This window comes from Phlebotomus argentipes, unplaced genomic scaffold (genome assembly GCF_947086385.1).
Source record: "Phlebotomus argentipes unplaced genomic scaffold, Phlebotomus argentipes genome assembly contig_5, whole genome shotgun sequence".
Lineage (NCBI taxonomy): Eukaryota > Metazoa > Arthropoda > Insecta > Diptera > Psychodidae > Phlebotomus > Phlebotomus argentipes.
This window is the reverse complement of record NW_026776165.1, coordinates 4,582,060-4,597,671: the sequence shown is the minus strand read 5'-3', so window position 1 is coordinate 4,597,671 and position 15,612 is coordinate 4,582,060. Positions and strand designations below refer to the sequence as shown.

At 45.0% G+C, this 15,612-nt stretch overlaps 1 protein-coding gene across 1 annotated transcript in view; it reads left to right on the top strand.

The window, feature by feature from the left end:
• LOC132255467 (uncharacterized) overlaps positions 1 to 15,612 on the top strand; it is a 45,057-nt gene extending 29,445 nt beyond the window's left edge. The window contains exons 4-11 of the mRNA XM_059751521.1: positions 10,812 to 10,989; positions 11,446 to 12,030; positions 12,098 to 12,910; positions 12,968 to 13,985; positions 14,056 to 14,254; positions 14,312 to 14,389; positions 14,467 to 14,661; positions 14,720 to 15,612. Of these exons, the coding sequence (XP_059607504.1) occupies positions 10,812 to 10,989; positions 11,446 to 12,030; positions 12,098 to 12,910; positions 12,968 to 13,985; positions 14,056 to 14,254; positions 14,312 to 14,389; positions 14,467 to 14,661; positions 14,720 to 14,868 (3,215 nt within the window). The 3' untranslated portion in view covers positions 14,869 to 15,612. The remainder of the gene's footprint in view (positions 1 to 10,811; positions 10,990 to 11,445; positions 12,031 to 12,097; positions 12,911 to 12,967; positions 13,986 to 14,055; positions 14,255 to 14,311; positions 14,390 to 14,466; positions 14,662 to 14,719) is intronic.

Sequence of the window (15,612 nt, the reverse complement as noted above, 5' to 3'; positions counted from 1 at the left end):
CTCCTTCACTTCCAAGTCTACTTCACTGTCGCTATCTAAATGATTTCTTAAGCATGCGTGTGATTTGATCCTCCTTAAGTTGTTGTCACATTGAATCCGGCAATCCATCCGGTGTTGTATTTTCATCCTATAAAACAGACATGTGGCACCATTTGCCACTCCAGAGCATTGATCAATTTAAAACAGTGTGCGGAGAAAAATGGAGTATACAATCTTGTGGTTTTTATTCTCTGGAAACATTGTCGGCGTTGTGAGGAAATGAGTTTGGGATGTAAGAGAGAGAGAGAGAATTCCGCAGTGTTGGGAATACAATGGGTGGAATGATATAAAGTGATATTGAATAATTACATGACTAGATAAAAAGAACATATGTAAGAATTTCAACTTTGGTTAATTAGATTTAATTTGTATCCCAACCATCGAGTGTTGGTGTTCTTGTGCATATTCTTCACTTTCCATTGTTCACCCATCGCGTTTTCCATGGGCTGCGGTGGTAGGAATTCCCAAAGGAACTCTCTCTCTCTCTCTCCCGCTCTCTGTCTCTAGAAATTCACGTTTTTGTCCAGGGGTTAATAGATCAACATTTATCATTCATGTTGAGCACAGATTCACGTTTTTACCACAGCCATCTCGTTAGGAGAGCAACTAATTTGAACTTCAAACTCGTGAGTGCACTTTACCAATTGTTAAGGCAAATTCTGCGGTGTAAATTGGAATCCATTTGGTGTCAATTGATTTTCCTAGAAGTCTCTATTTGTGGCCTGAGCGCAGGAATTTGTGCTGTGTTGATGTCTATTCAAATAGGATTGTGTTGGATGAGAGTGAAAAGGGTCACTGCCTTATCAGGTGTATCTTGAGGAGTAAATAAAGTGGCTGAAATTTTGTTGAGATTGACGCAGAGCTGAAGGCCAGTATTCGCAAAAATCCATACACATTTCTTATGATGCGCCTGAATTACGCTAATAAAGCATTGATTAACATAGTTTTAATGAATGATCGCTGTGTGTGTGTGTGTGTGTGTGGATTTTGACAACATAATCTCACCATTTTCTTTCTCTTTTCTCCACCAAATTGGCAAACATCTGCTTCGCTCTCAATTTACTTAATGGTGTTTCTAGCAAATTAAAATGTAATTATACAAACGGTACTGAAGAGCGCCTTCAGCTGGGTATTTGCTGAAAAGTGTCTAAATTATTTTTCACGCTGCCGAAAAAACTGGATCAAGTTGATGGTAAATAAATGATTGTGGGTCAAAGTACTTCAATTGCGAGTGAGAAGAGAGATGTATTGAGGTCTCTTGCTTATGATGTTTGGCTGTAATTAATTCGCCCACGAGTTGTGCGCGATCGAGTGGGGCTTCCGCCGAGAGATGCCTCTCCGGAAGGATGACAGCGAGCTGCAGAATTTCCCGCGGGCGACGCGTCTTTGTCTCGGAGTGTGATTGCACGTATAAGGAGAGGACAATTGCTTCTTGCTGCCTAATTGACAAGTCTGTGGCTAGGCTCTCGCCAGACACTTGGGAGGGAATTGTAGGACTGGGAGATGAATGGCGACAGATTGTGGCAGTTTGATTAACTGTGTGGCGGATGTGCACAAAGGGAAGCACGGGGTAGCAAGTGCTTAATTAAAAAGTGCACAACTTCACGATTTACAAGTATTCGCCACAAGAGCATGGAAATTCAGCTGGCAGAGAATGCAAATGATTCTCCAATTCGATGAACTTTCCCTCCAACGCGCTCCAACGGGAGGTTCTTGAGCCCGTGTGTGTATGTGCACTGTATAGTTCCTGGAAGTACCAATTGACGTTGCCTTCAAGTCCGATACAATTTCTCCGTCTCGACATTTGGAGGATGTTTCAATTGTTGCCTTTGTCAATTATCCACCCTTTCGCTCTGCACCGCAATGTGACTCATGTGAGTGTCTTTCATAGATCAGCCTCTCGAAGGCAGTTTATTGCACTTGTCATCTCTCGGTTGGAATTAATAGAGAATCGTTTGGCGAATAACTTATTCCTCATGTCGTGTCTTTCGCCATGAACTCCAGGCGAGGCTGCTGATGGGCTTGAGAGAGCGTGGCAGCGCGTTGGGTGAGTGAGAGAGGGATAAATTGATTTCTCAACTTGTGAAAAATTCCGCCATCATCGAAATGTTCCATCACTGGAGAGTCTCTCTCTCGCGGGAATCCTCCGCCGTGGCTCCCAAGAACATAATGCCTAGATATATTTTTCCACTTGAGTTGGCTCCAATGAATTGTGCAGCATTCAGCATTTCCTCTCCACAACTCCCATGCCGCTGTTCTCATATTTTTTTACGTGTTGGACACTCGTACATTGATACTAAACACAGCCACACATAGTCGCCTTTTCCGCCATAAATCGTAATGTAATAAATAAATTAATGAAGAGAGGCAAAAAAAGGAACGAAATCACAAAACATGGAGGGAGAGACACCATACAGGGAACAAAATACCATGACTCTAATGGGAAATATGCTAAATTTGTAACTATGACGGTCAAATGGAGAGCAGAGTTGAGCGAGAGTCTGCGGAGAAATTCTCTAGATTGAAGATGTTTGGAGTTTAATGTTGGGCAAACAGTAGATAAGCGTTTAGACATTTTTACCTACAATTTTGTTCCGTTGAGTGAACTTATTCTTCCTGTGATTTCATTTCCCACCAAATTGTCGATTGATATTAATCGTCAATGCTGAAACTACAACGTCTGCAACTCGACTTGAGGTCGTTGGAAGTCCAAGTTGGAGTGTTTTGAGAATGAAGTTGAAGTGATGTAGGAATTCCTCATGTCATAATCTTTATGAATTAACTAATTTTACTCCGGCCAACGGGTTCATTGTGAATTTTTAGTGATATTTCCGAAGAACGGCGCACTCATAATATCTCAATTGTCTTGTGCGCGCGCACTCCATCCAAGATCTCTTGGTGCGGATGGTAATTGAGTATCGCAGAGAGTTGTGATTTTCTCCCGTCAGCCTTGATGTGGCATCTCCGAACACAGAGCCCAGATCAAGTGCCTTCACTTCTTCGGGGTGTTGGTGGGGGATAAGAAATATGCGATTAAAATCTGTAATTAATTATACAATTCACCAAGTTCTGAGACACGCCACCACTGACTCTCTCTCTCTTAATTTTTTGAACTGTGAAACAGTTTCCAGTGCGGGCTGGCGAGTGTTTTCGCGCGCGCGGCCTCCACCAGTGGAAGGCCCCCCTTTTCTGGGCGCACATTCACTCCTCCGTCTCTATGATCTGCGTCTCAAACACTATCTCATTGGCAGTTTGTGGTGTGCGGATGCCTGGAAACGCTCTGGGGTGTTCAGTTGGAAGGCATTGCTGCTCTTGGCTGCACTTTCAGCCACATTTCGCCGCACCATCAGTGCAGGAATTCCGTGGCAAGGGGAGAGAATCCCTCCGTGCGGCCGTCAGGCATTAAGGATTTCATTCTGTGCGTGGTGAAAGATATCCGTCGCGAGAGAGGAGCTTAAAAAGGTGGACATGAGTGAAGAATTCTGCTCAAGTGGAGGCTCTTTTCGTTTTAAACCGGTTAATCGAGTGATGAAGAATTCGCGGCTAATGCCACAAATTCAATTACAATTCGCGGCTAATGCCACAAATTCAATTACAATAAAAAAAAAAGTGCACAGAGCACGAGGAGACGAGTGGGAGTGAGAGGGGGAGAATTGTGGGTCACTGGACTCAATCATATGCATTGTATTGATTTGATCATCGATCAGAGGAGTGTCGCGCCCAATTAAAAGTGAAATCCATATTAGGGGAAATCTCTCGTCGCCTTCCAGACGATTGGAATTTCGTGGTTTGCTTTTCATGCACAAATGTCTTAGCGAATGTCCATCTGAGATAATCGCGCTGAAAATTCAGGTTCTGCAAGAAATTCTGCGGGTGTGTGAGTGTCGTCATTGCGGTTAATCTTGGTTGAAATTTTTGCTCATGGCAAAAGAGAATGAACTGATTGTTAATGGCAATTCCCAAATCGCCGCAGTCATTTTCCAAGACACTTTGTAACTGTCTCGTCTGTTTTCAATTCTCTCGCAGACTCTGGCGTTTCCCTTCTAATTCACTTATCCATAACTTCTAGAGGTGAGAGAGAGAGAGAAAAGGAGCCCATTGACGTTGGCATTTCTTTCAATTTCTTCTCTCACTCACCTTTTGTTGGTCGCTTAATTGCTTTGAGAACTCTCTTCTCGACGGTGGAAGAAAACTAACTAATAAAATCTGGGGTTTTTTTGGGAGATATTCCGTAGCTTAACATCATTATTCCACGCTATGAAGGTTATGAATTAATTCTATTTAGATTCTCTGGCCATTTTCGCTTCTGCCATGCTCATTCAGGAACAAAATAATAAACTTGTCAATGTTCTCAGTCTTTCTCGCGCGTCAGCAAATTCCCAAATGCATTTAGTGGCGAAACGTTCTTTTTTTCCTCCACTCTGTGCGCGCTGCTCCATTTCAGCATGTTGGCTCCAATGCACATGGACTCAATTTAAATTTATATATTTTAAATGGGATTTTGCAGCCGCACAAATGTCGAGCGCGAGGAGTCCTTGAAGCCGCGGATGGTCGAACAGTGTGCGCGAGTGTATTTGAGCGTGTGATTTTGATAAAGTGTTCGCTGGCTGAGAGGCAATCGATTTGGGAGTTGCTCTTGTCTTGACTTTTTATTGGCGCCGGCGGCTCAAATCAATTAATAATAATCATTTTTAGCGTAAATTGTGTGAGTCGTGAAATGTCGCGCACTATTAAAGTCAATTACACATTGTTTCGTCTGCTTAAGCACACGGGACGGGTGGATAAAATATGGGGTGGGCCGACGAGCGCACACACGTCTCTAGTTTATGTATTGTTGTGCGCGCTAAAAAGCCTTCGGGAAATTTTGCATTCGCCTTTTTTTCTCACACACACGGGCTTTTTCACAATCATAACCGCCGGAGCACATTGAGGAGTTTACTTAACACCTCGCAGATCGATGGGAAAGAGCAGCACTTCCGCGATATGGATATAAAAATTCCATTCCCATCCGGATTAATGAGTGTCTTAACCTTCCTCGGTTTATGCTTTAATGTCTTTGGTTTACTCCACACTGCAGAGATATCTGCTTCTCTCCAATTTTTTTCGGTCTCCTGTCCATTCCCTCGCTCTCATCTCCTGATAAAATGCTGGGACGAGAGCCAGAAAGAGCCAGAAAGAGAGGCAACGAAATAAGTCCAAACGCTCATCATCGCTCACCTCAACTTCATGCTTCAATATCTCTTCCACAATTTTTCATTTTCACTTTGTTTATGGTTATGGACTTTAATTCAATTCAATCTGCAACGGACCACAAAGTACAAGAAAACCTTGTACACTTCATCATCAGCGAAGTTTCTCAGCGGCGCATTCTTCCCAACTCTTATTTCACATGGGTTCCAACTTCTGTACAGGAAGATGCCCTTCTCCTGGCCAGTTTCCACTTCGCGCCCGAGATGATTTCTCATGTGTTTGCACGGGCACATGGGGCAAAAACGATTGCACCATAAATTGTCCGCGCGCCGTGGCCTTCAGAATGACAAGAGCGATCTCTCCAAGTCCCACCTCGAGTCATCAGGAGAGACAGAATTAGTCCAGGTGGATTTTATTGCTCAATCACACCTGAATCACTCTGGCTGCGAGCAAATTAACCACTCTGCATGGGAAGGGTGTGGGTCGCGCGCAGATAAGTGTGACGACTGGCGCGATGGGTTCAAGGAGCAAGAGCCTTCGCGTCTTATTGGGTTCTTGCTGGCTGAGAGAGTGCGGTGTCGTTTGAGGAATCAATAGGGCTTCGAGACACTAATTGATCTAGATTTGCCAGTGGACTGAATGCACATGACATGTCCCTGGAAATCTAACGTGTCTTTTTACCCCACATTCTAAGTTTCCCCTGAATGTCACCATTAATTAGAAGCTCTTCGCGTGTAATTGAAATTACCTAAGATCTTGTGAGCCATTCATAAGAACTTCTTAATAAGATTTCTCGTTAGTCTTGCAGAATCTTGCTTATTTCTTTTCCAGCACAATTTCCAAGACAATTTCGCAGCTTGCGTTTCGTTTAACAGTTTGAACACTGTTTTCTTTCATACTTCTAGATTCTATTTGAAATTCGATCTTTCGAACTAATCAACATCTAAATTTTAACTCATTTCGAGAATCATTCTGAGAAAAGCAACAAGGTTATTGTTGATTTGAATTTTTTTCTCCGAAAAATTAGATGTCTTTTGTACCTCACCGAGCTTATTAGCCACCTTTTGTGAGAATATCCGTGAGAAGAAACGCGGAGGGTTGACTATTCTAGTCGAAATGATACTCCTTGATGAATTCATTAGCGAATGATGGAATTAATTTTCACTTTTCGATCATATTCTCGTGGCTGAACAAGTGTCTCGGCCATTCTCGAGAGCTCTTCTCCACATTCTGTGGTATTTTCAATTTTACGGTGAGTGACTTTCAATCATTTTATTTGATCATCCATCAAAATCCCATAGTTGGACAATAAGTGGTGTATTTTCTGTCCTCGGGATGTGGATATGGGATGGGAAGTCGGTGGTCTCGTCAAATTGATGCTGTCCACTGAGCATTGGACATGGATGGAGGCAACAAGAAGTGGATGGCGAGCTGAAAAATCATAATTTGATGGTTTATTTACAATAGACACAGGGCGCAATTGACTGTATGAGCTTCTTTCCCGATCTGTTTGTCTCTTCTTTGTCGCTTTTTCCTCTCGTGTCTCCTTGGGAGGGAAGGAAAAAAGTGTTCTCACAGTCCACATTGCAAGACGGTGGGGTTTTGCAGCCGCCAAGGTCAAGGGTCAGACTAGATGTGCAGTTGTGGAATTTGTAGAATTTTCCGTTGGATTCTCAAGAAGATGCGGCAAATTTTAATTCCTCCTCTCTCTCTCTCTCAAGCGCATTTCTCAGGGCGAATCGTCTGGAAGAGCGCGTTATTAGCGCAATCCTCTAAGTCGGCATTCATATAATGGTGTTGAAATGGGACTCAAGAGCACTGAGATGGTGAGACCACAGAGGAGATATCTTCTGAAACAGCAGACTTGTGTGCTTCTTCAGGGCATTTTTATGATTATTGTGCACTTAATGACGTCTTTAGTCAGTGAGTGTTGATTTAATTTGCACATCCGGATCGAATTGCTTTGTATACAACTTCTTCGGTAAATTTCACAGAGAGAAGAGACTCTCGCTGTCTTTCATCGCAATCTTGCTCGCCCATGACGAGCGATGGGCAATGATTTATAGGAGATTTTCATTAGGAGACGATATGTCGTTTTTTCTCTGCATCGCAGCATTTTCCGCGCCCAATAAATGTCACCACACATTTGTGCTCCGATGTTTTTCTTCCATTTTCCATCCATCTCAATTGCACACTTTCACTTTGCAAAAGTGTTCACGGAAAAACAAGAGCAGTAAGGCAGAAAAATGCCTTCATTTATGCCACTTCTTATAGAAATTATCATGAGATTGATGCATTTTCCTGGTTGATTTTATTCCTCCTTCGCACCATTTCTCCGGATCGAATTGATTTTGCGGTTTTACACCGAATTTATGACCTCATTGTTTGATTAAATCTCTCGAAGCGGCTGCCGAGGAAGATATTCTTCAACTCCGCCTCCAATTGAGGAAAACTTCCAAGCTTGTGTGTGGCTAATTTGAATAAATCGAATTGAATTTTTATGTAATTTTATGATGCGCTGCTCTCCAACACAAGCAATACATTGATGTTGAATTGAGATTAAGACCAATATAATAATGCAATAACCCCATTCCTCACTCATCTAATTCATATAATTTTTTTTTCCTACACTTCATGCCTCGTCTTCAGAGCCATTTCTCCTCTTCACCATCTTATATCTCTCACTTTATGATTTTTACCTCTTTCTCGATTACTTGAGACTCTATGTGAAGATGTGATGAAGAGCTGTGAGAGGGGGGAGAAAAAAACAGAGAATTAATATTGTAGAAGAATTTGTAATTATTTCTCACGCCACAAATTCCGCAAATCCAATTCTTTCCTTCTTCGGCACTTTTTTTCTCCTCTACAAATCCATCTCAGAGCTCTCTATATAGCATTAAATGCTCTTTTCCTCGCCTCTTCGGCGTCCCGAGAATGTGTTAATTAACAAAAATTTTGTGCTCCACCGAAGGAAAGGATTATTAGACGATTGAGATTCACTGCATTCTTCTCATCTGGGGGGTTTTTCCTGCGCATTTGACCTGCTGATTGTGTGATAATCTCAGTGGTGTTTGAAATTGGCACTAAATAGTTGAGGAGATTTGGGCCACACTCGATTGTATGTCATCTTTTTGGTGTTTCACATTTTAATTTGCCTTATCGCGCGCGTCTGAAATGGTAACTGTTTTGCGCATTGTTGTGTCCCCACAAACTGGCTTAAGGATTAGCCTCAAATGTGATCCATCTATTACAACCACAGCAACATTGCCGTCATTCAACCTCAATTTTCTCCCCATCGTGCAAATAAATGTTGTTACAGCAAATTTGTTGATTTATCTCAAGGCGTCTCTGGACGATTGTCATCTATTTGTGTGTCTCAATAGAAGAAATACAATTGAGTCACAATTGATAATTCCACAATTTATCATCTCCTCTCACTCTGTCGCGCTTCTATATTTTTCAGTGGACACGGCTGCTTTTTTTTGTGTTGTGCCTTTTGTAAATACGTGATAGAATTGACGATGTCATATAAATTGATCAATTAGTGTGATTTGAAGAGAGACTTTTTATTCCATCGCCTCGTGATTTACGTCTTATCGCGAGAGCCTGAAATAAAGACTCTACACACCATAGAGAGAGACGTTTTTCTTTAAAGAAGTTTGATGGAGCCACGAATTGTGTTTCTGAAGCCCAAATTGAGGAGCGATAGTAGTTCAAGTGGAATCTACAGTCGCTATCGAGGTTGGTATACAGAGAGTCGCGATGTTCTGCACACGTAGTAATTTTTCATCACATGCAAATATATATTATTAGTCGTTTTCTCTCTCTGGGTGTCTCTTGAAGTGCAGAGAAGTGAGATAATCCCCAAGATTAATTGTTTCAGCGTGAGCATTTTGTGTGAACCACGTGAGATTCTGGTTCTGTCGCTGAAGCATCACTTTTGATTGGCATGCACACACACACACACACACACACACGGCCAAGAAGACATCACACAATTGATTCGTGAAGGGGGGCAAAATCTACCCATTCTGCTTAGTCACTTGGGAGAATCTTTTTTTTCTCCGGCTCATCGACGATGATGTATTCCAAGAAGTTGAATGTCAAAATGCTCAATAGACAGAAATATCTCTCCCTCACGGTCCAGAATCTCTCAGAATTGGTAACTGAAACTGGCTCAAATTGTGAAATGGATAGGGAAAGGAGGATGAATTGTGTCAAATTGATTTCTCCATATTTACCCCACGTTTCCCTTTTGGCGTGATATCTTTATCATTGTTTGGACAATATGGACAATATAAGACGATGTTTTTACTGTGTTATGACAAATTGTAAATTATCCAGATAGATTGCGAATTCACAGCAGTGGGTCATAATGGAAAAATTGATAATAACAGTGTGAATAGTGGGCCAATTTCCTGACATTGCAATTTCCCATCTCTTCTTCCTGCTAAATGATGTGAGAATTTCTCTGAAGAATTTTCCCATGGTGCACACGAGATTGAGGAGAAGTGTGAAGGTGGAATGTGGCAGAGTGCCCGAAAGAAAATACCGCATGTGAAATGAATGAGGGGGGGGAAAAGTGATACAATGAGCTGGAAATCACATGGAGAGATTCTATGTTTATCATGCCTCATGGCTCATCACTTGATGCGTCGCGCGAGGTACGAAGTGTGAGTGAGAGAGAGAGAGAGAGAGAAGGGCAGAGAGAGACCTACAATTTTCCATTTGTGTGCCATTCAACTAATGAATTGGAATCATCATCTTCATTCCAATCACTGTACCATTATCATTTAATTTTATATGTATTATAATGTGAATGCAGTCAATGCGAGAGCAATGAGATGGCAGACATGCGGAGAGAATGGGCGCAAACGAAATATTGATCAATTAAAATTAAATGGGGGGAATTTTACTCGAAAAGCAAGATGAGACCTCCACTCTAAATCCGATAAATCACGATGGGTGCAAGTCGTCGCTCTGTGTCCCCGCGACTGCCTTTGTGAGCCGCTCTCTTTGTCCAAATGGCACATATTGAGATTGATCTGATGGCTTCCTCTTGCTCCTCGGGGGCGAATTGAGTGAATTGGTGCCGGCCGGACAGAGAGAGAGATGCTCATGTGATGAGGAATTATTGGTGAAATATATGGTTCATTGTTGTCATGTCACACTGAACGACATTCAAATGTGTACATAAATTGCTCTTTGCGGGAAGAGTGAAAAATTGCAGCAATGGGCCTGACCCAGAAACCACAACATGTGAACAATTACCCGTAGTATTTTTTCGCCTCCCTCTCCCCCAAGAGCCACGGATTGTGCGCGGTTGAAGAAGGAAAATAATAATATAAAAAAGAGTTCTAGCGAGTGCAAAAAAAAATATGCAGAGAAATTCAATTTGATCTCCCCATTCTCTCGGCCACACGAGTGCAATCTATTTAAAAGTAAACTACACACACAGCGCACATTTTGCCATGGGAGAGTGGCATGAGATTGAAATGCAAGATCACACAATGTTTTCCCTAAAGGTTATACCCATTTGATTCCAATTTGATCTCCCAACCATTTCTTTTCTCCTCCAACAGACATGGAGAGATCTGCTCTTGTGAATAATTGTTCAACATTGTCGACACATTTATCACCAGCACCACCACCACCCACATTCAGCCGCTTGCCGCCCGATGGTCACGAATTCCCGCCGAATTTCAGTGATACAGAGCCCACGACACAGCAGACACAATCAGGGAAGTCTCCAGTGAAAACGTAAGTGAAATTTCTCTCCCCGACATCTAGATCAGAGGGTAGGGCATCTCAGATTGTCACACTACACGATGGAGTTTGGCTTGGGAGGCGTCAGGAAATGCTTTGCCATCGTATCTGCTAAAGATATGCGATGGCAAATCTTATTGTATTTGCTCTTGACAGAGTCAATAGGAAGAAAGCGAGGGTGAAATGTAGATATAAATTGGTGAATCACTAGCGTAGAAAAGGCATTGAAAGGAGAGACCAATTCATTTGGATCAATCAATATCTATTGTTCGCTGAAATGCACACATAAAGAAGTGAGAGTGTTTAGACAAGTGTTTGAAAATTCAGTCTCTTTGAGTCTCTCTCTCTCCATTGACCTCTTGAAAGGAGGTCCTAAAGCAAGACAATCCTTTTGTGTGCGACACAGAGAGAATTCGCTTTCGCCTAACGCTGTCATGTTGAATGTTGCAGATTCTTGGAAGAGGCTCCGCCGCTGCCCAAGTCCGTTCCACCGCCCCTCAATTCCCCGCGAGTTTCGCAGCCGCGCCAGGAGTTGCTGCTGAAGATGGACGTGGAGCGTCAGCAGAACGGCACGCAGTCTCTGGTGGAGATGCGCAAAAAGTCCATCGAGAGTGTGGAGTTGACGCAGAGTCGGTCGCGGACGCTGGACTCTGGTGGGATGCGGAAGAGCTCCCTGAATTCCATGTGGCGCAAGGATGAGCGCTCGGAGAAGAGCGTGAAGGACAAGATAGCCATGTTCTCCAATCCAGACACGCAGGGTGAGCTGACGAGGAAGAGCCTGAACAGGAGCACCGAGGATCTGCTGGACAAATGTGATTTGGCCGGGCCCAAGAGGCTGGGCAGGGGCGACAGCCTCACGAAGAAGGCGAAGAGCGTTGAGAATCTCGATGTGGATGATGTTCCTAATCTTCACAGGGAGTGTGAAGTTGAGCTGAGACCAAAGGTGGCGCATCAGGTTGAGGTGGCCAGCTACTCATCCCTGCCGCGGCGGAATGGCGGCCTGGCTCAGCTCACGCGCACCATCAGCTTCTCCGGGTAAGTCACGAGTCGTGTGTGCAAGGAATTCCCTGGTCCTGATCTTTTTTCTGCGTTCCCTTTCCAGGTATGGCAGCGGTGCGTGCATGGACGACCGCCGGCGGAATTCAATCACAAACATGCTGGAGACGCGAAAGAAGTCCATGTCCAAATTGAGGGGACTCGTTATTCCGGAGCGTGTGGCGCCCGAACCTGTTCTGCTGGATCTGCCTGAAATCAAGAGTGCCGATCTGCAGAAGGTGGCCGGATCGCGATTCTCCATGCCGGACATGTCCGTGGCGTCGCCTGCGCGCTCGCACGTCGAGCGGAAGATCAAGATGACCCTGCCGAGTCCGCCGAGTCTCGAGACGCGCTACAAGAGCATCTTCGACGGCACCCGGCGCCCGCTCATCACCTCCCTCGGCCGCCCCATGGTGGCCACGAACGGCCACGCGGCGACGGAGGATGAGGGCCACAAGATGGGGCCGCTGACGCCGCCGGTGAAGCCGCCGCGGACTTCGCTAATTGTGCAGAAGGCGCCGCAGACGGACGAGAGTGAGGACAGTGATTCGGTGGTGAGCTCGAGGATCTCCACGCCCATTGGATCTCCCGTGGTGGCGGAGAAGATGCCGCTCACGCGGACGCTCAGCTCAGAGACGAACACCTCCATCGCCAGCAGCACCACGTCCACGCTGACATCGGGATCTGGTTCCCAGGCGAGCTGCAGCTCCCTCGGATCCACGCCCACGGTGGACATGAAGAGAAAGGTGGTGAAGTCGTCGTCCAACGAGAGCGGCATCAACAGGAAGAGCATCCTGGCGTCCGCGAAGAGCCGCAGTGGCAGATGTGATGATCACGCCGCCAGATCTGGACGGTATGAGGATGAAGACAGCACAGATGGGTAAGCAAAGGTTGTGTTTTAATGACGTGCGAATGGCTAAGTTTTGACTTCCTGCAGGTATGACGAAGATGAGATCAAGAGGCCAAAGCCCAAAGTGCGAAACCTTCTGACAAATGGCAAATCCGCCCAGCCTGACCATCAGATCATCAACTACAAGCTCGTGGATGCGGGTGAATTGCCCAGCATTGTCGATCGGGTGATAAATGTGGCGACTTTCGTGGAAGTCGTGTCGGATTCTGAGGAGGTGATTGCGAAAGTGGAGTCAGTGAAGGCGCTGGAGGTGGAGAAGACTCCCCGGCGGCTCAATCACTCCTCCTCCGATGAATTGTCTGACGGCAATGAGATGAACGAGGTGGCGAAGTGGGTGCGAAAGGAGGCGGCCAAGACGACTCTCGAGGAGTCGCCGGAGCCTGTGAAGGCGACAGAGATTCACGTCAAGGATAAGGTGGATGACATTGTGCCCACCACGAGGACCATTCCCAAGAGTCTCAGTGAGCAGAAGAAGCTCTCCACTGCGGACATCCGGAGGCAGTTCGAGAGCAAGAGCGCCGGCAGTTCCTTCGTGCCATCACCCACGCGACAGGCCGCCACGCCCACGACGCCCACCAGCAGAGACAAGGCCATCAACTACCACGATCGCTTCTCCTCCTGGGAGTCCGTGGCGTCCAATTCCTCCTCCGGCGTGTCCTCCATGCCCGCGCGCAGCATTCAGAGCAACGGCAGTGAGACGATGCAGAGCACGCCCACGGACTTCGGGAGCTTCTCGTCGCTGGGCAGCAGCCACAGTCTCATCACGGCGCAAGATCTGCAGTTCATCATTGAGGAGGCGGACCCGCCGCTGCAGAACCACGAGGCGTTCGTGGTGGTGCTGCAGCGGGACTCTCCCGAGTGCAGCATCGGCATTACGCTGGCCGGCGGCGCGGATTACGAGGCGAAGGAGATTACGGTGCACAAGATTCTGTCCAATTCGCCGGCCGACAAGGATGGGCGACTGAAGAAGGGCGACAGAATCCTGGCCATCAATGGTCTCAGCATGCGAGGATTGACACACCGCGAATCAGTCACGGTTCTAAAGGTGAATTTCTTCATCCCAAAATCTTATGAATGTTCGAATTCTCACTGTTGTTTTCCACTTTCCCTCGCAGACTCCTCGTCCGGAAGTTGTTGTGGTAGTCACAAGGTCACCCAGCGTGTGCACGTCGACTCTGACGAAGACTAAGAGGTCGTCTTTGGGCTCCTTGACGTCTCTCACTGAGAAGGACACGCCCGAAGTGGCCGACACGAAGCTGAAGAGCTTCCACAAAGCATCGAGATCTCTTGATTTGGACATAATGACGAATGAAGGTGAGTTTACAAGCGCCTGGAGTTGACTGGATGGCTAACATTGTATCTTATTTGCAGATGTTGCCACCTCGAGAGAATCTCTGAAGGAAGAGAACGGCCTCAAGAGTCCTCCATCAGTTTCCAGTGGAATTTCGAGTGAGTTTCCTTGCTTTTGAGAAGAAGTTTGAGATGATTTTGCTAACACAAGTTTCTCACTTTTCCCAACTCCTCAGCTGTAAAACTGGGCAATGGCAGTGCCGAAATGGACGACAAGATGTGCTCGTCCTTCGTGAAGTTGCGCTCTGTGCCCAAGGGGGCGCGCGAGGTGGAGGTGGTGAAGGATTCTTGCGGTCTCGGCTTCTCCATTGAGGGTGGCTTCGATTCACCGCTGGGCAATCGGCCGCTCCTGGTGAAGAAAGTCTTCATGGGTGAGTGCTGCAAATTGATTGATTGTCCCGCTGAAGGCTGACTTTCTCCCTTTTTCAGGCGGCGCCGCCGAGAAGTCCGGCAAGGTGAAGAATGGGAATGAGATTATGGCGATTAATGGATTCTCCATGGCCACGGTGAGTCGCGTCGATGCGTGGAGTTACATGAAGAGACTGCCAATCGGACCAGTGAAGATCGTTCTGCTGTAGTCATTCCTGAGCGGAGAGTATTTTATGTGCAATTGAGATACAATTTTTTTCCAACGTTTATTTATACATGAAGAAGGAAAGTATATAGTGATTAATTTGTCCTGCAAGGATCACAAGACCACTTATAATTTGCCAGCACACAGACAAAAACAAAAGAACAGAAGAAAAAGAAAGCATATTGAGCGACTCTGCTCGGGTTTCATTTATTTAATTTAAAATGAATACTGGATGCAGAGAAATGGCCATAAGACGATTTGAATATTTCCTTTTATCCCTACATTTGTGCACTCCTTTTGCCGCATTTGGCTTAAACTACAATAATATCTTCATTGGTAGTGTTTAACAAAAAAAATTTCCATGTAATCTTTCCATTGGTCGACAGTGTCGATTTCTTGCCCCTTTTGTTGATCTTATTGTTTATTTTTTTGTTGTTTTGGTTATTGAAAAGGATAAAGAAGAAAAATGCGATGATAAAAGCCTGCAGATGGAAGTGCATCGGAACGAAATGTGGTACTTAAGAAATTGATTGTATTGCGCATATAAAAGTCGCCTTAATTTTTTTCTACGCCCATCTTATTAATCCGATATTGATAAACAATTAACTGTAGGTATTACATACTATTTTTATATTAAATTCCAATGCTTTGTACATAAAGAAAAGAAATTGATGAATAAAAGATATGAAGTTTCCGGATACATTTCTCGTTGAGTATTCAAAGAAGGCGAAATCATCCTGAAGTTATG